Source organism: Rattus rattus, chromosome 1 (genome assembly GCF_011064425.1).
Source record: "Rattus rattus isolate New Zealand chromosome 1, Rrattus_CSIRO_v1, whole genome shotgun sequence".
Taxonomy (NCBI): domain Eukaryota; kingdom Metazoa; phylum Chordata; class Mammalia; order Rodentia; family Muridae; genus Rattus; species Rattus rattus.
In genome coordinates, this window is record NC_046154.1 from 246,076,815 (window position 1) to 246,102,869 (window position 26,055).

Here is a 26,055-nt window from a genome sequence, read left to right on the forward strand (position 1 = left end):
ATTCATGATGGATATGGTGGTGTTCATCTATAATCCCAGCACTACAGTGGAAGCAGAGGCAGGTAAATATAAGTGTGAGCCTGGCCTGGTCTACAGAGTTAGTTCTAGGCTAACTACAGATACACAGAAACCCTGTGTTGGAGAAAAGGGGGTGGGGGAGAAATGTCCTTGCCATAGTCATGAACTATCTCTTGTTTTCTTCTAAACTATCATTTTTACTTTTCATGCGTGGATCTACAATCTTTGGGTTCACGTTTGTGTCATGGTGAGTCTCGAGGTTAAATACCATTCTGTTTTCTTCTGTGATGCAGCATTTATTGAAAAGTTAACCAACGATCCAAAATCAAGACAGAGAGGACAGGTAACTGGAATGGGGTGGGAGTTCTGAAATTGATATGTTACGGAAAAAAAGAACCAAAAAAAAAAAAAGAACTAAAGTAACAGCCATTATGTGATTTGGGGGTGGGAGGGGAAGGAGGGACAAAGGAAAAGATTTCAGATATCTGGATCTGTAAGGAGACAAATCACAAAGAAAAAAAATCTGTGCTGGTAACATAGGTACAAATATAGGCACAATATAACAGTGACCTCAAAGAGCCAGCAGATAGGACAAGACTGAACAGCTTCCATTCCCAGGATGTTTGCTCTGCATCAGATTGACAGAAGAACCAAACACACTTTCAGCTTATTCAAATGTGAAAATAAAGCTAGATGTGGGAGTTAATAAAGCTTGTAATTTCCCACTTGGGTAGTCAGAGGCTGAAGATTTCTACTGAGTGTGAGGATGGCCTAGGCTACACAGTAAATCAAGGTCAGACTGGGATACATAGTGAGACCCAAAACAGAAACATAATAAAACAAATGAAAGAGAAAAATTGACAAGAGCTATAAAAATGGTGAAATCCAGCAGAAAAACTTCTCACCCACACTGTCAACGACAGAAGTTTCCCAACCTTTCTTTTTTTTTTTTTTTTTTTTTTTTTTTTTTCCTTTTCTTTTTTTTCGAGCTGGGACCGAACCCAGGGCCTTGCGCTTGCTAGGCAAGCGCTCTACCACTGAGCTAAATCCTAACCCCCCAGCCTTTCTAAGAAGCAAACTAGTAACTTCTTTTCAAGTTAAAATGTTTTGCATGCATTCAGTACTTCTATCACTTGGGATCTCTTCCACCAGAAAGAAAGAAGCAGTTTCTAGAAATACATGCAAAAGAACATTTCTTCTGTACTCCTAAAGAGATGGTGCAATGGCCAAGACTGTTTGCTGTACAAGATGAAGATGAAGCCCTGACTTAAAAGTCCCAACACCCATTGAAAGAAGACAGGCAAGGCAATGCATAGCTGTAACCTCAGAATTGCAGGGAAGAGTGGTGGACAAGGCAGGATGACCCTGGGAGTGCAAGAGCCAGTCTGCCTGGTCAGTGAGCTTTAGGTTCAGTAAGAGACCAGGTCTCAAAGGATTAAGGAGGAAAGCGATGGACAAAGATGTGCTCCATTGACCTCTGCATGCACATCCATGGGCACATGTAACTACCTACTGACATGAAAAATGAACAAGCAAGCAAGGGAACACTTATTTCAACATGGTCTTGAGGAAGAAACTGGAAAGTTCAGTGACTGAGACACTCCCATTTGGTCCTAGGAGGTCATCATTGCCAGGTGGACTGGAAGGCAGGCTCACAGGCAAGATGCACAAGAGGCAGAATAAGTGTTCACTAAGATCCGTTTCTATCCAATAGATACGAGTGAAGAGAATAGCACAGAACAGTTGCTGGTTATTTATGTGTGAACACAGTGGGGACAGGAACTACTAATGGGAAAGAGCTATAAGACAGAAGCAAAGCAGAGTGGGAATAGACAGCAAGGGTTACATGTGGAAAATCATACCATGTACAAATACAAACCTGTGGTCAGAAACCCATACCACTAAAAAAGGCACACCTGCTAGTGTGCGCCTGCAATAAAGACAGCAGAATCAAACTGCCTGACCACAGGCTCACCACCTTAACCATAACCACAGCTCCTCAACACCACAACCCTGGCAGGCCTTACAACTCACCCTGCATCCATCATCACGTGGCACAGGTTCTACACGCTTCCTTGCATGCCTGACTGTGAACTCCATCAGAGAGCTGCTGTCTCTTTGGCCTTCCTAGCAAAACCTTTGGTACAAGCATCTGCTCAACAGCACTTGCTGCAGCACATGACAGGAACACATACTGGTGGGACAGCCTGAGGATTTCTCTGTGGCCAGCATTTTTCCTCAATGAGGTAAGTAAGGGCAACAGTGAATTCAGAATTTAAAATTATGATACATTTTTCTGGAATTAGCTTATAAAGATTATTAAGTATGATGTCAGTCCAAATAAACTAAAATCATATCTAGAAGTTAGTTTTAAAAAATGATAGTATAGGTCAGTATAGAGTGCCTGGCTAGAGTATGTAATATCCTGGGCTTGATCCTCAAAATTGCAATGAAAATGAAAAAAAGAAGGCCTCACAATATAAGCAGAAACAACCCCAGTCAGTTTTCACTCACCCACCTATCGTTTTGTCTGATTCATTTCCCTTCAAGTCTAAGGTATTCCAAAGGCTTAAGTTTAAGTATCTCCCACACCACATCTGTGTAATTCAATAAATGAGTCTTGCAGAATGGAGTCTTTCACGTGAATGCCCTGTCCAGTCCTCAACATCATTCACCAGTGCCCACAACCAAATCCATGTGCTCTCCCAGGAGCCGACTTACATTGCAGCCCTTGTCTGTCAGGTAACTGATCCCTTCTTCTGGGCCGATCGCCAGTTCCACAGAAATAATCCAACTTGACTTTGGAAGACCAAGCACATGGGAACAGAGATACCAGAAGGAAAAAAAATGATTTTAGATATGAAGCCATAAATTTATCAAGGGCCTTGAGTTTGGAGAAGACTTGATTTATATTAATTTATCTAACCAAATAAGATAAAATATTTATAATTTCAATGACAAAACTAGTTGTGGTCACTCTTGAATCTGGGAAGCTATTGTTTTCTCTAGGAAGATTATCTCAACAGGATAACTAGCACTTGATTTATGAACATAGGCACACTAATTAAAATATTATTTTTACTATCTAATTAATGCACTTTCTTCCCACTTTCCTCCTATAATTAAGTGTCAGGCAATATTTTTGTTTAAGAATCATGATGAATGTTTCCTTCAGTCTGAAATGTAGATACATGTGGATAAGAAAAAAATTAAACAATTCCCCATCTTCCAAGGTTTAACACTTACCCCAAGGGCACACTTGAAGCACTCTTTGTCAAATCTGTACACTGGAGAGAGAATCTCAAAGAATTTCAGGATGCTTTCTTCTCTATTGAGGTTGGCAAACTGCCTGAATGTTTGCTGGATCAGCTTTCTTAGTGTTTTGGCCTGAATGATGATATTATAGAAAAATATGGTTTTAAGTCAACCAAGAGAAAAAAATGTACATTCTTATAACGTTTACATTACTACAAAAACTCACTCAGTCAAATAACTAGTAGAACATTAACTGTTGTAAAATACAATTCACAAACTTTGCCATGTGACCAGTTTGACAGGTATAGTTAGCAATAGAGGGCTTTATTCAACTTCAACAGAAGCTTAAGGCAACAACAACATGCATATTAAACATATGGCACACTGCCATTAAACCATGTACCATGGGGGCATGTGGCCTAGAAGCAGAAAAGATGAAAAACACAGGCACTCACATGTTCCAATATCATTTCTGAAAGTGCACAAATAAGTGACTGTAAAAATCCCTTCTTATTGGATCTAAAAAGTAAAATTTCAAAGCTCTATTCTTTAGAAAGATTGAAGACATTCAGCAATAAGAAGAATCTTCAAAATCATTCACTCAACATAATACAAAGTATGGTATATACTTTCACAACTAATCTATGTAGTCTATAAACAACTGTATGGAACTAGTTTAAGGAGGTTGAAATGCTATCTTATTGTTTGTGACACAGTCTTATTTTGTTATATAACAAAGAGAATAATCTGTAAGCACAGAACAGATGCTTTTAGAAAACAGTTCATTGTGGTTCATACGCATGTATAGAGGGGAGGAAACCCACCACCTACAGTGTTTTACTTTGCATGGATAACCACTGGTTTCTACTCCTGTTATTCAAATACCTGGGAATGGGGCAAGGGCTTCCTAAGGACCAAGCTCCTGAACTTCAGTGTGTGAGACACCAGGGAAGCAAGGAAACAGTAAGTCTGAAGTCTCCACATTGAAGTCTGAGGATAAAAGAGCAATGTAGGCCAAGCATAAACTTAGCTTCTACACTGCTAACACTGACTATACTTCCTTGGATAACTTTGAGTGAAGAAGTAGTATTTTCTGAAGTAGGTTTTGGCAGGGATAGCAACAGTAGGGAGAAAAAAAGTTGGAGGCATTCTACTAACTCAGGCAGGAACCAACAATGTATGTAGGTACAGAAGCAGAAAAGGAGTCATAGGTGGTCACAACACTCTTATTTAATTTTGGAAATTAAGATGCTACATGCAGGAAGTGGTATTAAACTAACAGGGCAAAAACTGGGGCGAACAATATGAAAGGCAAAGGTTGGATGAACATCAGATATTAGGAATCCAACTGGCTCATCATACAAGCTGTTGGAGCTGAGGGTCGAGGTAGACAGTGGCTATCTTAACCAAAAAATTAAGGTGGTTGTTGTTGTTGTTTGCTTGTTGCATGGTTTTAAGACCTTAATATGTGCCTAGGCTGGCTTTGAACGTGAGATCTTCCTACCTTAGCCTCCCAAGCACCCAAGTCATTGGTGTGAACCACTATGGCTGGTACAAAACCAAGTTTTCTCATGGTGTTCTAGGAAGCTATCCTATTGACTCAATTGGGAACAAGATAAATCCTTTTGAGATCTTTCAACATTTGTAATTTTGAAATTGGATTTCTGCTGTGAGTAATACAGGAATACATTAAGGTTTGACTGTTTTGACTTGCTATATAGGTTTAAGTCTACAATAGAGCTGTTAAGATAATAGGCAGAACTTCTTCAGTCCTGTCCCTTGTACAATCAAGAAACAAACATGATTATGACAGGATTCACTGAATTTCCATCCAGACTGTATATATACTCATGTTGCTAGTCTCTTCAACTGATAGCCTGCTGGCCTCTTTATCACTCATGACCTTGATACCTCTGAGGAGGAATGATGAGAACTACAGAGTGCCTCTGACCTTGGGTCTACTGGTATTACTGGAGTAGTGATTTTAATCATGCATCTGAAATGTTAAGAGACTTTGCCTATGATTCTCAGTATCCAAGGCATGTGCAGACTTTTCTCTGTTCTTGGAAACATCACAGCTCAGTCAGGTTCTACCAAGATATAATAATGTTTCAACCATTCAATGTGGATGTTAACTATAAACAATCTTCTAGAAATTTAAATCTAAGACAAGTAAAACAATGTGACTTTGAGAAAAAATATAGACATAGCTACTCAATATGGCTAATTCTAGAGCAAACAGAAGCTCAGATTAGTATTTCTTATTGCAGTATTTCTTGAGATTGTTTCTGTAGGAGGGACTGTCTACCTACTGTGTGTAACAGGTGGTGTACAGCTTATGGGAACAGCTTTACGGCAGTACCAGAGTTTAGAGAGGTCTGCTGGAGCTGTCAAGGGAATTTATGAAAAATGGGGAGAAATTCTGGACTAAGGCGATTGTCTCCCCTGATTAAAGCTATTTAAGAAGCAATCTTTAAATTTAAAAAGTAGAGTGATTTTCTTTTCAATAAAAGGGGCTGAGATATTTCAGTTGGTAAAGGAACTCGCTGTGCTGGCTCGTTTTATGTCAACTCGACATGAGCTAAGTCATTTGAGAGAGGAAACCTGAACTGAGACAAATCTTTCATAAGATGAGGCTGTGGACAAGCCTATAAAGCATTTTTAGATCAGTGATTGATATAGAAGACCTAGCCCATTTGGGTGGTACCATCTTTAACTAGTAGTCCAAGATTCTATAAGAGAGCAGGCTGAGCAAACCATAAGGAGCAAGCAAGTAAGCAGCATCCCTCCATGACCTCTGGATCCAGGTTCCTTCCCAGGTTGAGTTACTGCCTTGGCTTCCCTCAATGGACTATCTCAGGATATACTAGCCAAATAAACTCATTCCTTCGCCAGTGGCTTTTGGTCATAGTGTTTCATCACAACAATAACGCTAACTAAGACTAACAACTGGAAAATTTGATGTCCAGGTCTCACACAGTAAAAGCTGAGAGCCAATCCCATAGGCTGTATTATGATTTTCATGTATGTTCTGTGGCATGCCCAAGTATGCACAAGCATTCGTTCATGTGTGCTAACATACACAAACACATGTATGTATGTATGTACGTACACACACTAAGTAAATAAATGTAAAAAAATTTTTTTTTCTTTTTCTTTTTTTCGGAGCTGGGGACCGAACCCAGGGCCTTGCGCTTGCTAGGCAAGCGCTCTACCACTGAGCTAAATCCCCAACCCCGTAAAAAAAAATTTTTAAGAAAATGGTTCTCAAAACCTCCATAGTGGGACTGGTGGTGCATCTACAGGTAACTGTAGCTAAAAATTAGCTCTGCTTATAGCCCAATGTCCAGTGGTATAAAAGCACAACTGCTCTGAGTGGCTTCCTATAAATACCTAAGTCCCTTAGCCAACCCAACCACCTAAGCATGACCAGTACCCCTCACATTTCCCTTGACCACTCTTTCTGCCTGTTTCTTGGCTTTCAATCTGTCTTGTTATCTTGTTCTCCTTATCACCTACTGTAAAAGCTGCAAGCCTCTTGACCCAGCACTTAAGCCCACAGAGAGCACTGGCCATAGAGATCACATGCTGACCCTACTTTACTCAAATTGTAAACAGGACTGAGCCCTCACCACAGTGCCAGACCCAGCTCAAAATTCCAGAGAAAAGCAGGCTGGAGGACCTCTGACAAAAGAGGGCAAGAAGGATGGAGCTAGGAAAGCCTCAACAGTGCAGTGGCAGCAGCAGAGCAGGTGTCCTTCTCTCTGGACTCTTCTCCAGCTCTATTTATTTTTCAGGTAGCTGTTCATTTTCCATTCAATAAGAACTATCAAGTATGCTATAAACCTGGTGCTAGACAAATACATTGTGTGAAAATATGAAGACAAGAAAAACAAACAAGTAAGTAGCTACAAAATTACAAATTCAGAAAGAAAAATAAACCCTTGGGTACTGAGTGCAGTCTAGATAGGAGAGACGTTTTCCATTCATGCAAAGGCACAGAGAAGAGGGCGGCGAGGGCAGGAGAACCAGGACATGACCAGGTTCTACCGAGCTTCCATCAGTATCTGCCACACAGCACTCACCCACAGCCTGTACTCAAGTCTCTGTGTTCAGTATAATGCTTGTTTATAAACATAAAACAGGGTCTTGGACTCCCAAAGACAACAGTCATACTTGTGACGTGTTTTACACATGAAAATCTGAGGAGACAGCGTGTTTTCAAAAGTCACCAAAGGTGCCATCATTCGAGAATCACTGATACATAAAACCAAGCCATTAAATGAATGCTGGCTAGAGCGTCTTCCAGCCAATAGCAATGTCAAGCTGTGAAGACTGTGGCTTACCCTGTCTCCATGTCTCTACAGTCCTCCTATTCCTGAGCTGTCTCAGGCTGAGGTAGGGGGCCTCTGACCCTTGCCTTTGTGGTCTTTACACTGAATGTTTCAGATAAAGTGAGGCTCTCCCTATTCCAGAAGGCTGCCAAGCCTCCCAAGGAACACAGCTACCATTTTCCAGCCTCTCACATAAAGTTGCAAACAGTGATTAAAAGCTTTGTCCACTATCTTCCAAATCTATGTCAACTTGTAGAGGATGGCATCTTCTGTATTTGTACTCCCAGCTTCTGTCATACTTACAGGAGTGGGCTCTGTAACAGACAGGCACTGGAAAGAGTTAGATTACACACAACTTGTTTCTAGTACCTTACTAATAGAACAGAAATTTAATGGAAATTTTAAAGTACAGTAGCATCCTCAAATGGAGCCCCAAATATGAAAAAGGGTACACTTTCTTATCCTTTGCTGTAAGACCTGCTGCACTTGCAAAACTCCCTGCGTTTATTTTCCCTGTGATGTCATTTAGAACTGTGTGTGAAAGTAACCATGCTCTCGACCCCTTGAAGGGGGGAGGAAGAAAGACTCTAAGGTACCACAGTAATGGGCCAGAAAGTAGGCACCTAGGTGTAGATGTAGGGTTTTGTCACAGACTACACAAAAGAAATGGCACCAACACAGTGACCTGCCAGTCTATTAGCCAGCACTGACCGCATTCAGAGAACAGGGTCCAGCTTTACAATCAAGAAAAGAATCCTGTGCCAGTGAATCCCAACCACGCACTAAGAGACAGAGATGTAGTTCTTCGTCCTTCACCGTGCTTGGCATCATAGTAGACATGTTCTCATGCTAGACACATCTCAAGTGCTCATCTTGTGAGAATGCAAACACTGACTCACTGGCTTCTCACAGACAGTATGTGTCAGCAGCTGGTTTGTCTATGTTACAGATGTGAAAACTGAGAAAGACTCAGTCATCTGTCCAAAGTCATGGTTGATTTACACTGAAGCCAGGACTCTTACAAGACAGTTTGGCTGTGAGGCCAATTTTCTGAACCAGAATACATTATTTAGCAAGCATGCTTTAGCCTACGTGGGCTTCAGGTAATAGGGGGAAAAATCTTTGTAATAATAAAAAACAAAAGCAATAATAGCTACTGTTTATGAATTGCTACCTGATAGGTATTATATTGAAATATACATATTTATCTGTTATATTTAACACCATCCCTACAGAAGACTTTGTTGCAGAAATAAGAGGTCATGCCTCACACTGTCAGGCTGGCAAATGGAACCCCTTCTTGGACCAAATCCTATGTTCTCCCTCTGTAACTTGGTATTTGGAGGTGTGTTCTGGATTGAATAGGAAACAGCACTCAGAACTCTTTCTGTCTCCAATGATAACCCTCCTAGAGTAAGATTACATGGAAGTTACTTCCAAAGTTGCCACCAGAAAAACCATACAGTAGTAATAGAGATTGACCATTAGACTGTGCATGTGTAGAGTATAGCAATGCAAACATGCACATAGGAAACCATGACAGACACACAGAGAATGTAGCACTTATACACACACACACACACACACACACACACACACACACACACACACACACACACACAACCTAGTGGTATACATACACATAGACGCACAGAGAACCCAGTGGGTATGTATGCAGACAGATATGGAACACGGTGGTACACAGGGGACCCAGCAATGATAAATGCATACACAAAACAGAAACATACATACAAGGACACAGCAATGCACACACACAGGCATGCAGACACATTGCTCATGATTCACTATGATTCCTTAAAGTAGTATTCCTTTTCTTTTGTGTATCAAAATATTCAAGACTTTATGAACATTGGATACAGCACTACAGCATGAACTATTTCTAATTTTGTACTCAGGTATTTATTACAAAAATCAAGTAAACCCATGGTTCCATGGACAATGGCTGAACCTGTGGAAATTTACTTGCCTGAAGTTAACAGACACAGTCAGCTTTCGCCATTTTAGCTTTACCATGTAGGGGACATGCACCATTTCACATCTCAAAGACAAGCTCAGGAGGAAGGGATACAGGCAGAGCGCCATGTCTGATTATGATAAAGCAGACTCTAATTACCTTGACGGAATCCAGTAAACTCTTGGGAAAAAATCGCTTTAAACCAACATCTTTCCTGAAATATAAAAAGAAGCATATTAACAAATGACAGCATCAGTCAGTAATAACATACTCAGAAGAAAGCAAAAGTAGTTCATTTATTCTCCTCTTTGTTCATGAAAGAACCAATTATAATCAAGCTCCAACCAATCAGCATATTCATGGAAAAGGATAAATAAATTACTTTGTAGCTATGCACAAAAACAGGATTATAATTCATTTCAATAGAAATCTTTACTTGTTTCCCTCTACTGATGAAATCCCTTTTGAAAAAGTCCCATTTGATTACTGCAAATGGCAGTGTGTAATGAAACTGTTCTTTCTCAGGTGTGGCATACAGATTATCCGTATACATATTATAGTTCCTCCCAGGTAACTATTTTAGAGAAAGCAACTGGCCTAATTAAAAAATAAACTCTAGAACACAGTCCCAAGAATGGAGTTCTGTGAGGTGAATTTTGAGTGCTTGTTAGAAAATAAGACAGAGTCTTGTAATCTCAGTTTCTTAAAAAAAAAAAAACACAAATTTGTCTTTGGAAAGTGCTTCTGTGCCCCTCCCAAGTGCAGCAGATAGGAGTGAGTTTACTTTAGACTATTTATTACAACTGGCCATTGCTTATTTATAGCCCTCTATAGAAAAACCTCTGCCTACCACATGCAGCTTACCCTTGTGACTGGACACTTTAATCATGTGACTCGGAACCCTCACAGTATAAATTGTTTGATGCTCTATATAAAATTGGCTATTACTTCAGACTTGAGTTTGTCTCATTTTTAGGGCTGGCTCTCCCAGGTGCACAACAGCTCTGAAGCAGTAAACAGTAAACCCTTTAAATTTATCTGAAACGATGATAGCTTCTTCTTGATTTTTTTTTGGGGGGGTGGGGGGGTTCCTCTATGTATCCGTGGCTGCCCTGGAACTCACTCTGTAGACCAGGCTGGCCTTGAACTCAGAGATCTGCTTCCCAAGCACTGGGATTAAAGGTGTGTGTTACCGGGGCCCAGCTTTCTTGACTTCAAAATTATTAACTCATTCCCTAATTACATTTCCTCTTCTCTACATCACAAAAATGGGAAAGGGAATAATAAATCAAGTGATTTGTCCTGGCTCAAAAACTAAATGTGTAGAAATGTCAGAAATCCCAACGATTTTGATTAAGTTAAGTTATAAACTCAAGTCTGCTATTATTATTAAAAACCTCAGAACACTTGGTCAAGAAATAGATTGGAAAAAATAGGTTGGGCTTGCATTTGAAATTTACCACCTACTTCCACCTACTTTGTGTGCTGAACTAGCAGTTTGTCCACTAGATGGCACTGTTTTCCAGGAAGATGAAATGTACAATTGAAGACACGAGATCAGGAAATCATGGAAAGACAGAAAAGCACCAAGGACAAAAGCAAAGTTCTAATGTACAGGTATCTTTCTTCAGAGTTACAAGGTGCGGAAACTAACTAAATATGTAGTATCAATAAAAAGGAGTTGTTTTACAATCACTTTTTAGTCAAAACCACAGAAATCATGTGGTTTGTATGGATGACCTTCCATCCAATTAAATTCATTAACCTATAACCGGAGCAGCAGCACCTAAACCAACTGACTCCTTGTTAAGCCAATTTTACCACCTCCAAAGGTCACCTTTTTGACCCTGGCATGCTGTTTTCTGGTTTTACCGACCAGGGAACTGCTCCACAGCAACTTCGCCTCATGTCTTATGCCCAAACCCTATATAATTATCCCATATGAAAATAAACATAACAGAACCATGGCTTTTACTGTATCTCTACTATATCAGTAGATACCAGTAGGTATGTGCTGAATGCATTTAAATCCATCTGATGAAAAACAAAACCACAGCAACAAAACAAACAAACTCAAAAGACAATTTGAAGACACTGCCAAATTGCAATTCCCTAGGTCAGGCACTAAGCTATTAGGCTCCTTCACTGCTTCACTGTTACTGTGGAGGACGGATGTACACAATAATAATAGGTCAATAATATCAGGTTATAGAGTGGGATTGCTCAACATTGAAGCAAATGGCTAAAAGTTCTGTTCCTGGTTTTATCAGCTCTACCTCCGTGCTCAAGAGTCTCATCAGTGGATAGGCCTACTGACTGGATAGAGCAGAGCAGACCCAGAATGTTTCCACCACCCTTGGACAGAGTGGCAAGGCACATAGCTGTGTCAAAGTGGTTGGTGACTACAAAACATTCATTACCCTTCCCACCCTGTGCACCTGAAGGCTCCTCAAAAAGGACAGAGAGGAGTAACAATACTATTGAGAATGAACACAATTACCATGGGACCAACCACATAAGCTCCAAGATTCCTCAAATAGGGGAACATGCATAGAGAGATATGGAGTCAGCCCACAGTACTGACACAGCATCAAGACAGAGCCCACAGAACTGTCTTTACCCCAGAGCCTTTTCCTGAAAGCAATCCCAAGTGTTTGACCCCTGAGGCAAAAAGGGTTCCTGTGACATGCACTCACTCTATTTTCAGATTATTTTCACTTAAGCAATAGGGAACTTGTACTCATCTGATTTCTCCTGAAAATTTGTTGGTCTTTTAAAGGTTTTTCTTTTTTTTTTTTTTTTTTTTTGTAGAGACACTAATTATTTAGCTAACCTTAGTGCCACATTCATCAGCCTTCTTCCTAGGCCTTCCAAGAGCTGGAAAGATGGCTATGTGCCTGGCCTATAATTCCTCTTCCCCCAGGTGACATTCTCAAACAACTAACCTTTTGATGGTATGAAAAGTTCTAAAACCTAACAATGCTTCAAACCAACCAATTTAGCACTTGGGATATACAGCCAGTGACACTTCCTCCAGAACTCTCTTAATGTCTGTCTACTCAGACTAAATGGTTCTAGCCTCTCTGCCTCTTGTCAATTTTGGAGCCCTTTCACCTCTGTACTAACTGTCCTGTCCTTCAGCAGGCTTGCTCTTGCTTGGAAAGTTGTAGTCCCTACCTCAACTCAATGCTTTGCCTTCCTCACTGACACCACATGGGCATCCAGAATGGAAGACACAGAAAAGGAGTATGGGCAGGAGGACTCCTCTCCAGCCACATGTCCTTCAGTGCTCCAGAATCTGTGCTGCTATTTGAAGCCTCATTCTGCATGTGTATGTTCATGTCCACAAACCACAGCATATAGGCCTTTTGAGCCCTACTTACATACTGAAGAGGAACTAAGTGTGTAAGTAAATAATCCTATGTCCATGTAAACTAATATGCTGCAGAGAGAGAAAAAGGCATTCTCCTCAGTGGTGCAGCCACTGGCAAGTTGACCATGTTCCTTCTGTAAGTAACTCCTTCCCCAAGTGTTTGTCCTTATCCTGACTGGTTAAATCCTCCCTCCCTTCAAATCAGCAAAGTAAGAGGTTAGGTGGTAGGGCTCTATCCTCGGTGATACCTCTTCAGGAGCAGAATTTTAGCAGTACATTACCACTTGGAGGATGGCTCTTTTATCTAAGCCTGTGGCCTACTGTGGCAGACTCTTGGCTCTCATTTTCAGAGTTTCATGGCAGTCTCATCTATTTCTATTAAGTTTGTCCATTGGGAATGTGAAGGAGTAGGTGAGGCTGCACCCTTACTGACAGAAGCCAGGCAGTGGTGGTGCACATCTTTGATCCCAGCACTGGAGAGGTAGAGGCAGGTGGATCTCCAGGTTCAAGTCCAGCCTAATCTACAGAGCTAGTTAAGGGACAGCCAGGGTTTACACAAAGAAACCTTGTTTTGAAAAATCAACCACAAGTTCCCACACACACACAAAAGAAAAGGCGCCCCAGGTCTGTCATGCTTGGAATGACAAAAGGGAAAGTAATAAAATCTTTAGTTTGTTTATGGGAAGAAAAAAGAAAAGCAAACAAACCAGAAGTATTCAAATAATGTGGTCCTACAGTTAGATATTTATTTTATTACTCTAAACACAATCAAAATCTTTCTTTTGAAATGCAGTAAAATTGAGGGGTATTCTGTAAAGTACCACATTTAAGCTTTCTTCTAGTAGACTACTAAACTACTAAAAGTATCTGACTACTAGACTACTAAAAGTATACAGACTATTTAATTATTTGTTTCCTTATGGAAGGAAAAACAAAAAGAGGCTCTTAAAGCTGTTAATAAACAAGCGATATTCTGAATGTGAATTTTTTTCTGTAATGAAAAGTATGTAAATTGTAAATGGCTCCAAGCTATCCACTGGCCCTTGAATGGGAGGGAGGCTTACTGAGTACCTGCAAGCCAGGCATGGAAGACAGGAGTCAGAAACATCTCCTTAGCTAATACTGTTCCTAGGGCACAGACCAGTCTCTGCGGTATACATGGTGGAAGATAAGCACTAACAAGGTGTCTGTAAATATCTGAAGCACTGAGAAGATTCATATCAAGTACAAAACATAAGACAGTTATGCAAAAGAAAAAAGGGGGAAATAAAACTCAACACATAATATGGTCACAGAGTTACTGAGAATGAAGGAAAAGACGGCGCCCCGAGCCCAGACTTGCAGTGGGAATGGTAAGTAGTACCCAAACCCATGGGCCAACAGGGAAGATTACTATTACAACACAGTGGGCAGGTCGGCACAATCCTTTAATACCAGCACTCAGGAGACAGGCAGGTGGGTCTCTGTTAAGTTCCTGAACAGCCAAGACTATACAATGAGTTTCTACAAGGTTTTGGGGGAAATACACCAAGAGGAACATTACAGATAACAGCATACATTTTCCAGTAAGACACCAACCTACAGAATTAAGAAGCATACTTTGTCCCAAAGTTCTGGAACATAAAAAATGAAGATAGCCTAAGCACTTGCTCAAGTGCACACACATCATATATTAAATTAAAAGATCTGAAACAAAAGTTAAGAAATCTAGCTGTGTGAATAATATTTACAGGAGATACTGATAAAAAATTCTGGAGAGAAAATTCGCAAGAAATAAATGGAAAATACAAACCAGGGCTGGAGATAAGGCTCAGCCTTTAAAGGAAAGGCTAACCTTGCAAAGGACTCAGGTTTGAACCCCAGCATACACATAAAGACTTGTAATCATCTAAGTGTCGTTTCAGAGGATCTGACACCCTCTTTTGATTTCTTCAGGCACCAAGCATGTATAGGGTATACATACATCCATGCAGGCAAAACATTCGTGCACATAAAATGAAATCTAAAACAGAAAATAGACTAAGACAAAAAAAATCAAAACTAAAAAAATTATTAGACACAGATCACTAAACAGAGTTTAACAACACCACCAACAACAACAAAATACACATTCTGTTCATATGATTGAACAAGGAGCCTCGAAACAGAAAGCAAACATTAAAGACCCATGAAAGTAAACCAGCAAGGCCACCATGACAGTTGTATATTTTACTGTGCTTCTTTTAATGCTCTGTAAAGACACGATATCCAGGACATGCAGGTAAGAAGTCTGACTAGAAAGTAAGTGCATACATACATTTGCAAGTGTGTGCAGTAAGTACTGTACATGGAACCCAGGCCTTAGAAAGGGTTAGGCTCTACCTCTGATCTGGACCCTAGCCAAACATGAATTTTTTAAGCCAAGCTGAAAAAGTTATAAAAGTTGATGAAATTAAGCAAACAGAATATCATGTTAAGTGGAGATTGTGTGGAGAAACAATTGACCTCAGGTCCTCTGAAGAGCAGCAAGTACTCAACCACCAAGCCATTTCTTTAGTTCCAATTTCAAGGGTTTTAAAACAAACACTTGCTGGGCAATGGTAGTAAGCCTTTAATACCAGAGCTCAGGAGGCAGAGGCAGGAAGGTCTCTTTGAATTCAAAGCCAGCCTGGTCTACAGAGTGAGTTCTAGGACAAACAGGGAGGGTTACATGAGGAAACCTTGTCTCAAATATAAATTTGTTTTCTTTAAAGATTTATTTTTTACCTATGTATGTATCTGTGTGGGTGTCTGCCTGAGTGTACCCTAAGGAACGTGGTGCTCATGGAAACCGATAGAGGTGCCAGGTGCACTGGAGTTATATAGAAGTGATTGTGAGGCCCTCCACCACTTGTTTTTAATTTTTATACACATTTAAGCACAGGTTAGTTGAGAGGGTGGTCATGAAGAAAGGGAAAGGGAGGGGAGGAGAAAAGAAGGGGACGTAAGGAAGAGCAGACTTTAAATCCTGACTGCAGTTTTCCCTCTCTCCTCCCAGTTTCTCCCCACCACCTTCCTTCTCCCCTAGACCCATTTCTCCATTTCTCTTAGGAAAATAACAGGCCTCCCTCCCAGGTTTATCAATGGAGTATCATGTCGAAATCATATTAAAGCTGGACAAGGCAACCAAGTAGGAGGAAAAAGGTTCTATAAACTAGGCAAAAGAGTCAGAGATAAGCCCTACTCACACTGTTAGGTATCCCACAAGAACACTAAGCTACATAACCACAGCATGTATGCAGAGGACCTAGCTCAGACCCAAACAGGATCCCTGGTTGTCGGTTCAGTCTCTGTTAAGCCCCTATAAGCCCTGGTTAGTTGATTCTGGGGTTCATTTTGAACCCTCTAGCTCCTACAAAGGATTAAGTTCTTTATTAAGATTGAGAAGATGTTATGGAATATGAAGCTTCCTGCCCCACTTAAAAATTTAACTTAAACTTTCTCTAACTAGAACATTTTGTTACCTTTGAAAACAAACTAACCCATTCAAAGGTGCTCCAAATTAACCCAACTGATAACACTTATATAATGACTTAGTCATTTTGGCCAGTGTTCTTTGGAAGAGCTCTACAGTTTGGTTTCATGCTGGCAGATCATCGTCTTTCCTCTTCACAGTATTGATTAGAGTCAAATTCACACTCAGTGCTGCAATCTGGAAACCCAATTCTCTGCTAATACCAACGTGGAAGCACCAGCATGACCACTACTGTATACAGCAAAGGGCTTCTGACCAAGCAGAAGAAGAAAAGCTATGCCTGGAGCCAGGTGCTCTGCACATGGAACCACTCAGCTATCACCAATCCTTTGAAAAGAGAAATGACATCATACAAATCACACAACTGCAAAGTCACTGTGACAGAAGTGCAAAAGCTTTGGTATTTGTAAGTGAAGCACATAAAAAAGAGCCAAGCAAAGTTACAGTCACAGGATATAAGACCCTTTCTCGCAGTAGCCACCGTGTTTATCTATGCAATCACTACACATATGTACCAACTGACCACTACAGATACAAACTGACCACTACAGATACAAACTGACCACTCCAGATTAGGTCATGCAGGTGTTCAGCCATGTCTTCTAAGAAGGATCTGATTTATACATTTGCTCTGTCTCTTCCTCCTCTGGCCCAGTAGTAAAAACCATAAGCTCTGACCTTTGTAAAGGAATCTCACGTTCCATTTTTCTCATTTCTCATACACACACACACACACACACACACACACACACACACACAGGAATTTTGAAGGCACTAGGAAAGACCCCAATCCTTTCTCTTTGGTTAATTTATTATCCTGCTATCTGACTTTCTGTCATTTCTAGAAACCAACTTTACATCAACAATACTGCAAAACTTGCCTCATTTCTAACTTAGGAACTGGAACCTAAAACTTTCTCCAACTAATTCACCCAGATGAATACCTCTAATCCTAGTACTTGGGACTGAAGGCAGGAGGATCCAATGTTCAAGGATAGCAGGCTAAATGAAAACCTGTCTCATACAACCACCACCACCAAAAACAAAACAAACAAAAAATAAAACTGTACTGATAAGCAACCTTCGATAATTTCTCTGATTCTAGCAATCTGAATTTTAAGCACTAAGGAGACTTTTAAGGCTGAAGAATATATCTATTTTAAATTAAAAACAAAATAAAGAACAACAACAACAACAACAACAGACAAACCACAGTGAACGCAGACCTAAACTATCTAAGGAAGGGCAGTAAAAATTCTACTGAAAATTACCTTTGTACTCGTCTCATCAATTAGTGGATACAATGCATGTGACATACCTTTATAAACACTTTTTGTCTGCTAGGCCTATACTGTCATGAACCAAATGCAAGATGTCTTAAATTCAGAAAGTAGAAGCTGCACTAGCTTTGGGCACTTTGAAACATGATGGGCAGACTGGACCAGCAGAGGCTATAGCCAAAATAACTCTAAAGTATTGACAACTAACCGTAACTGTTTTTCAAAATACTTTCACTTTCCTTTTTCTGTAACCATATCTGCCATGACAGTTCCTATTTTCAGGATGGGGGAATGCAAAATTATCATACTATAAAAGTATTTGGACTGACCTAGAAAGTCTAAATAAAATCTAAAACCATTTATAGTCTTCATTATAACAGATGATCTTTGAGTAAACTTTGATGTTATGTTAGCACATCTCTTAAAATACCACAAAGCTTCAATAACGGGCTAGAAAGATGGCTCAGTGGTTAAGAGCACTGGCTTCCAGAGGTCCTGAGTTCAAATCCCAGCACCCACATGGTGGCTCACAGCCATCTGTAATGGGATCTGATGCCCTCTTCTGGTGTGTCTGAAGACAGATACAGTGTACTCACATAAAATAAATTCTTCTTTAAAAAAAAACCTTCAATAACAATACAGATGGAAACTAACGTGGTAAATAATAGTAAAATGGAGCTTCACTCGGATAAAATAAATATTAGCTATTTGGCTCAATTAATTATCAACACGATGAAGTACAGAATTTTTATCAAGGTCCAATTTCCCTTACACATACTGAAAACAATGAAACACAACAGATAAATATGCAAACTAGTATCATTACTAGAAATTCTTTTATGGCCTACATTCTCTGATACATGAGTAGCAATTAACTCTCATTTCTCCATTTGTTAATTCATCTGCAGAGAAAATGAATAATTAACCAATTTATGGGCAACTCTGAATTTCAATGTAAAACAGAAGCAAAGTATCATCTCAGTGAAATTTAATATATACTTTTTAAAAACCAAATACATTTATGTATGTATAGACGTATTTATGCTGTTAGGTCACACATATTATTAGCTATGAGACATTCAACATTACATTTAAATGTTTGTGAAAAAAATTAAGGCCATCAGTATTTTTATTTCTTAAAAGCTTTTTCTCCTCTAAATAAAAACTGAGAAGCCCATTACCTCGGACAATTTCTAAGTAGAGATGAACTAAGGAAGCACACTCAGAGTCTGCATGGAAGCTCACATGCGCTATGCAGTACTTACTCTAACACTTCATAGTTGGACTTCTTCTCTAGGGCGTTGCCCCTCATCTCCCAGTAGGATCGCCTGAAATCAGGAAGCACATACACTGATATGTGTATAAAAGGAATCATTAGGCTGTAATGAGAAACAACTAGGGAAGACAGATCTAATAAATAATGTGGATCCTCTCACAGTTTAATCATGAATTTATTAGTAACTTTGTAAGGAAGAAAATACCCTAAGATTAAACAAACACAAAAACTATGTAGCATTACCACCTACCTAATTTCCAAACAACCCAACTTCAAAGCTATGTCTTGGTCTACTTGATCAGCTATCTCTAGCATGTAGTCACTCTTCACCTGAAATAAAGGAATAGGAGAGAGGAATGTTTGCAATATGATCAATCCCTAAATGTTTGCTGAATGCTTTTTACATATTTATTCACATTCTGTCAATAATTATACTGAATTTTAGATATAAAATAAGTAATACCAAAAAATAATTAAAAATCGAAGTCTTTTATGCACATCCATGCTCCACAGAAGTGTGGGGATCAGAGGAAAACTTTGTGAAGTTGGTTCTCTCCCTCCACCTTACCTGGGTTCCAGCTATTAAATTCAGGTTTCCAGGCTTCTGTGGCAAGCATGCACCTTATACCAATCCAGGCTTGTACAGTCTAAGACTGCTTAACCTGTGTGTGGCTTTGAAGTCACAACAATGTTCTGCTGCTTCACGGTCTTCCCGCTCAGCCCAAAGCAGAAATGAGCAGCAGGAGTTGCATTTCTACTAAACTACAGGACAATTTTTCTTTGAGTAATAAATCCAGTTCCCAAAACATTTGGGGACCTTAGAGCAAGAGCCACAAAAAATCATGTTCTTCAAAACCCAATGTGCAACCTCACAGTCCCCACCAAAGTGCCACTTTGTTATTACACTAATCTGAGAAGCAACACACCTGAAGTCTCACAGAAAGCAGCAGTGATGACAACTCTGGCAATAAACATATTCAATTAAAAACAGAGGGAGCCAGACTTAGTGACACAATCCTGCCATCCCACAGTGAGCCTTTGTCTCGAAACACAAAAAGCAGACCAGTAAGATGGCTGAGCAAATACAAGGGCCTGCTGCACAGAGCTGATTACTTGACTTTGATCCTAGGAACCCAGAATGGAGAGAAAAAAGGGATCCTGAAAGTTGTATTCTGACTTCCACATGCACATGTGGCACATGATGTCCACAGTCACACATATAAACCATACACATGCAAATAATAATTCTGTCTCTGTCTCTCTGTCTCCCCCCCCACGCATGAATGACACAAGTTTGTCTGAATACCAGTCAGCATGAAAGCAATCTGCAAAGCTGAAACATTCACAATTTCCTCATAGATTTGAATTAAGAGACAAAAATCTGCAGTTGATTTTGAAGACGGGGCATGCACTCTGAACCTAGAGTGGAACATTGTTTGCCCTTCCTCACCACACATCTCTATAACCAAAATCTACATGCAGTTACATCATGAGTAACATCAACAGAAATACTTGCCAAAATTGGTTTCTTGTCTTGCTATACACCTACCTTATTTTTGTCCTTAACTTTGTTTCTTGGTCTTCAAAGCCTAAAATATTCGCTTTCTGGCTCTTTGTAGAAAAAGTATGTTGACTACTGCCAAAGAAAAGCTTCCAATTTTTCAACTATTATCTCCTAGTCTACTAGCTTCTAGTTCAAAGATTTTGAGCCTCATTAAGATCTTTCCTTGCAAAAAAAAAAAAAAAAAAACCCAATGTCCCATGTCTGCAACTGCTTATCTATTTACTTAATTGCTTGGAGAAGGTAACTTGCATTGAACACAAATGCCCTTTATCTATACTTACTGATGAGCAGCGGGTATAAAACAGTCTAAGTTTCATGTAAACTTGTGACTCCCATATAGACTTCCAATTTTCTTAGAGGGAGGAAGTCCTTAGTGTCTTTCAATCACCCAGGACAGGGTTTCAGGGCAGGTACCACTGCAGACTTTCAATACCATATTGATGATAAACAGAGCATTAACCAACTGCCCAGAGGGTCAATTACTGCAATTTCTAAACACTCCTCAGAGACAGGAAAAATCAATCTAGTTAAACCCAAATGTTTATTTAGTTGCAAAAAAGAGACAATGATAACAATCTTCAGGGAAAACAATCTCACATATGAAAGTTTTACTCCAAAATTATATAAGGCTTTTCTTCAGTGCAGTTAGTTCATAGGCTAAAGCTTGTGGTCTCAAAACACCTTATTCTTTAAATAACTAATGGACTTTGTGCACTATTTTTCTACTGCTACCCAATTAGTGTCACAGCACTGCTAGTGTTCTTGGTAGCCTCTGAACTCTGTCACATCCTGAGGTTGTACTCTAAGACTCAGGGCTCCTCACCGTCACAGTTCGCTTCCATTATTAATCATTTTAAAACTAAGACTCTCCTATTAATTCCAGAAGAACTGTTTTTATTTGTGAGATAAACCAGATTGATTAAGCATTTCATTATATATACCTTTACAGCCATATATCACATAACATTTCAGGCAATAAAATGACCACAAAAACAATGTTCCTTAAGACCTGTCTGATGATGTAGCTATCTTAGTTTATGAAAGTACCCTGTGATATTTGCACAGTGACAAAACTTCCCAAAAATGCATTTCTCAGAATATATCCCCATTGGTAGTCTATACCATACTTCAAATATAAAAATATATATACACAAATATATAAAAATATACATAAATATGTATATATACATGTATGTGCGCATGCACACACACACACACACACACACACACACACACACACACACACACACCTATTCATTCTCACACTGAGCCAATTTGGTAAAATGTTTCATTCAGTCTGGACACCAGCATCCTTACAATCCCATCTTACTGTCTCAGAGAAAGCCTGAAGGTTACAGATGATTACAGAAGAATTACTATTACAGGAGAATCTACTAGTAATCAGGTCCTAGGGCTAGTGTTTTATATAAATCACTTCTGATCCAGGTAATTATTCAGGGCAAGCTTTAACAGTCCTATTTTATATACAAAATCTCCAAAACTCAGACTTTGATTGCATTTTCATTTTCTTGTGCATTTGCACAATGCACCTGGCAAACACTAGCAATCCACTTAGGAAAGGGGGTGACTGCAACATAATAACACTGGTTACCTTTATTTCTTTTAAAGCATATACTTGTTGCACTGTCATAAGAGTAGGTAAAAATGTAACAAGATAGTTCCCTGGACTTCCTAAAGGTACTCATATGACTTAACAATACTTTTTGAATAAGAGGAGGGGGTAAATAAGTGAATTGCAGACAAGTGTAACAACGGACTGGAAAGGTCCCAGAAACACAGAGATGAAGTATCTTCGTAGAGCACCAGTTCATATGCGTTGTGTGGTTAGCAAACAGCAAGGCTTGGTCTTCAGTGGCCTGACCCTCTCTCCAGTCACAACATTCAAAACGAATAGCAGGCCCATGGCAAAGCCTTCTAAACTCTCAGAAATCAGATATGGCATTGCAGATTTTGGAGTTTGCCCTGCTAGGTGTGTCCATCTTGCATAGTTCCAGTACTTCATCACTATGCCCTGACCTCCCTCCTTTTGGAATGGTGATGCATATTCTGTGTCATTGTAGGCTGGAAATATGTCATTTGCTTTATAATTTTACAAGGAGTTACCTTGAGACTTAGAAGAGACTTTGGATGAGCTTTTAAAATGTGTTGACACTGAAGACTATGGAGACTTATGAAGTTAAACGAAACACATTTTGCATTATGATATGGCTATAAGCCTATGAGGGTCAGGGAGTAGAATTTGACAGTCTCAATGAGAATGGCCTCTATTGACTCATTGTATTTGAATTCTTGGCTCCCCAGGTTGTGGAATTGTTTGGTGAGGATTAGGAAGTGTGGCCTTGTTGGAGTAGGTTTATCACTGGGGATGAGCTTTAAAGTTTCAAAGCCCACACCATTCCCAATTAGCTCTCTCTGACTTGCGCTTGTGGATCAAGATACAAGTTCCCAGCTACTGTTCCAGAGCCAGGCTACTTGCTTATTACCATGTAACCCACTATGATGGTCATGATCATAGAGTAATCCTCTGAAACTATGAGCCCCAAATAAAGTCTTTTGTCTATATCTTGGTCATGGTGTCTTAATGACAGTAAAAGAAAGGTAATTAAGACAGGCCACAAGTAATTGCCTTTGGTTTCCTTTTTTCCCACGAAGAGAGGTCTCACATTCTCATTTTGCATTATTATGAAATTTAGAGCCAAAAACTATTCAAGTTCACTGACAGGGATTTCTACATGACAAACTACTGATGTCACGATCAAGCACGATCACAGAACAGCGGTCATGGCTGACTGTCCACATAGAGAAGAAGCGTCTTTTTGTTGTTGTGGTGGTGGTGGTGGTTTGTTTTATTTTTCAAAACAGAGTCTTTCTATAGCCCTTGTTGACACGGGCAAAATGGATAAATGTCAAATAGGCTGGCCTTGAACTCACAGAAATCCGTCTGCCTCTACTTCCTGAGTTCTGAGACTAAAAGCATGACTGGCCAGAACAAGTATCATTTAAGCCTTGCCTAATCATAAGAAAAATTCAAGAAGTATTTAAAAAAAAAAAAAAAAAGCTTTTCATGAGTTAACACTCTTATAATATTAGTCTATATTTATAGTCTCTCAAATACTAGGTTTAATATTATTCTAAGATTAAAAACACAAAATAAAGATGATTCAAAGAAACAAAGCAACATATATATAACAAAGAGTTTTTATACCTGTTGATAGAAGAAATTCAATGTTGGCTTATCTTCAGTAAACTGGTTTAGAAATCCTTTTGGCAAATAACGAATTCTCAACTCATATCTAAAGGATAATTAACAAAATACAATGATTAGAAATAAATCAATTTTCTGAATTTACAGTCTACATATACATTATTATTTTGAGTATTTCATTGCCAATTAACGCTGAGATATAATTTTGAAAGTAAGATCACATATAATATTTAAATGTAAACTTTTTAGCACAAACCTAGTGCACCTACGAAGCAGGTGTTACACGTTAGTCAGTATATGGGGTAAGGCAGAGCATAAAGACAGCAAAGGCCTGCAGCCCAAGGTCAAGTACCTTCTTCAGTCTCTCATTCTCAAGCACCCCCACAACTAATTTACACCAGGGACTGCACACTGTGTGTTTGTAGTGTCTGAGGTGTTTCATTCAGCAACATGCAAAGGAGAGAATATGCACCCAATAGCAGCAGTGCTGCCCTCTCTGGAGGGCACTGCACCAAAAGGTAGGACACATTACCTCAAAACTGACCATGGTCACATGAACTGTGACAACTTTTTGACTGAAGGAACACTGCTACTGTGAAAATTCATTTTGTTTTTTTGGTTTTTGTTTACAACCTGACTGTTACTCACTTTGTAGACTAGGTTGGCCTCAAACTCACAGAGGTCTTTACCTGCCTCTGTAAAGGTCTGGGATCAAAGGTGTGTGCCACCACACCTGGTTGATTTCCAAAAATTTTAATGGTATCTTTTGAAAAGATCACTATCTATATACCAGGCCTATTTTATTATAAAACACCAGGCAGAGTATGGTAGGGTAAACCTGCAATCCCAGTACTTGAAAAACAAGCAGGAGAGCTATGAGATAAACGGAGGTAACCTGGACTTCACAGTTAGATCCTCTAAAAACAGAATAACTGGCAAATGATTAGGTTCTACTTCACTTCTGCCCCAAGACAGCATTCAGTAACTCAAGATAGATACACTGCACTGGGCAGGTGTCAACAGAAGAATTACAGGTACCATTCATTCTCAAGGAAAGACTTACTAGGAACTAACTACTTACGTGCACTGTTTTTCATCAACAATCATGATAGTACAGAGAGAAGTATAGTCCTTAGCTCTCTGTAGTCTAAGAAAGTATATTCTCGGCAGTCTTCACTGTGAGTGTCCTGCTAGTTACAAATAAGGAAATAGGTCCCCGGGTAAACACTGTCTGGCCTAGCTCCACACAGCATTCCGATGCTAATTCTGGGTATCAGCTACAGGTAACAACTAGAAATTTAAAAATTTGTCAGCATTTTACACAGGTGCCATCTTTTTATAAGAACATGAGCTCTTGATCAAGACTGCCTGTAATAGAACTTCTCGTGGCCAGAGAAGTGAAATCACAGGGTTAAATTTTCTCTTGACTGGGCCCACCATGAACGAGGTAGCAGGGGCCAAGGAAGAAGTGAGAGAGATTAGAAGTTCACAACTCACATGCAAAGTAACTATAACTATTAGGAAACAATAAAGAAGTAGATATGGAATTCCTCTATATCTACAGTAAAAAAACGTTAAGTGCAGCCAAAAGTGGAATAAAATGTGAGACTCCATCACTTCATACAAAGTACTAAATCAAGTTTGTGTGTAGAAAAGCAAGGTTGCCTCTAAAGAATTCTGGTCTGTTTGGATACTACATTGTATGTATCTTATAAAGACTCTTAAGGAATCTAACTCCAGTCTTATTTAATTCTAATCCATCATCCTTAGCCTGTGACACTTACCAACCCACATCTCTCTTACCCTAATTCCTCTTCACAAAGCTCAGGGTTCTCTTTACACTTCTGTTACCATGGTAAGGTTAGTTATGTTACTTATTCTGTTATTGCCCCAAAGCAATCTGTAGTAGTGCCATAGGCATCTTGCTTCCTGGAGCTCACATCAACTGTAAGCATAAGATGCCTACCTACAAGTTAAGCAACTACTGGGAACTTTAAAAAAAAAAAATCTAATAGCCCTGATACTAAGATAGTTGGCTATCAGTTACTGGTTTGTATATGCTTGGTCCAGGGAGTGGCACTATTAGGAGGTGTGGTCTTGTTGGAGTAATATGTCACTGTGGGCATGGGCTTAAGACCCTCACCCCAGATGCCTGGAAGTCAATCTTCCACTGGCAGCCTTCAGATGAAGATGTAGAACTCTCAGGTCCACCTGCACCATGCCTACCTGGATGCTGCCATGTTCCTGCTTTGATGATAATG

The 26,055-nt window shown here is 39.6% G+C and overlaps 1 protein-coding gene across 7 annotated transcripts in view; it reads right to left on the reverse strand.

Moving 5' to 3' along the window:
- The window catches only part of Ptk2 (protein tyrosine kinase 2), a 202,897-nt gene that overhangs the window by 93,244 nt on the left and 83,598 nt on the right, over positions 1 to 26,055 (reverse strand). For all 7 annotated transcript variants that reach the window (XR_004389457.1, XR_004389458.1, XM_032916480.1 and 4 more), the window contains 6 exons: positions 23,795 to 23,882; positions 19,255 to 19,334; positions 18,994 to 19,056; positions 9,742 to 9,796; positions 3,265 to 3,405; positions 2,740 to 2,817 (listed from right to left, as the gene is read on the reverse strand). Coding sequence is in view for 5 of the 7 variants with exons in the window: in XM_032916480.1 (XP_032772371.1) it covers positions 2,740 to 2,817; positions 3,265 to 3,405; positions 9,742 to 9,796; positions 18,994 to 19,056; positions 19,255 to 19,334; positions 23,795 to 23,882 (505 nt within the window). In the remaining 2 variants the exon portion in view is untranslated. The remainder of the gene's footprint in view (positions 1 to 2,739; positions 2,818 to 3,264; positions 3,406 to 9,741; positions 9,797 to 18,993; positions 19,057 to 19,254; positions 19,335 to 23,794; positions 23,883 to 26,055) is intronic.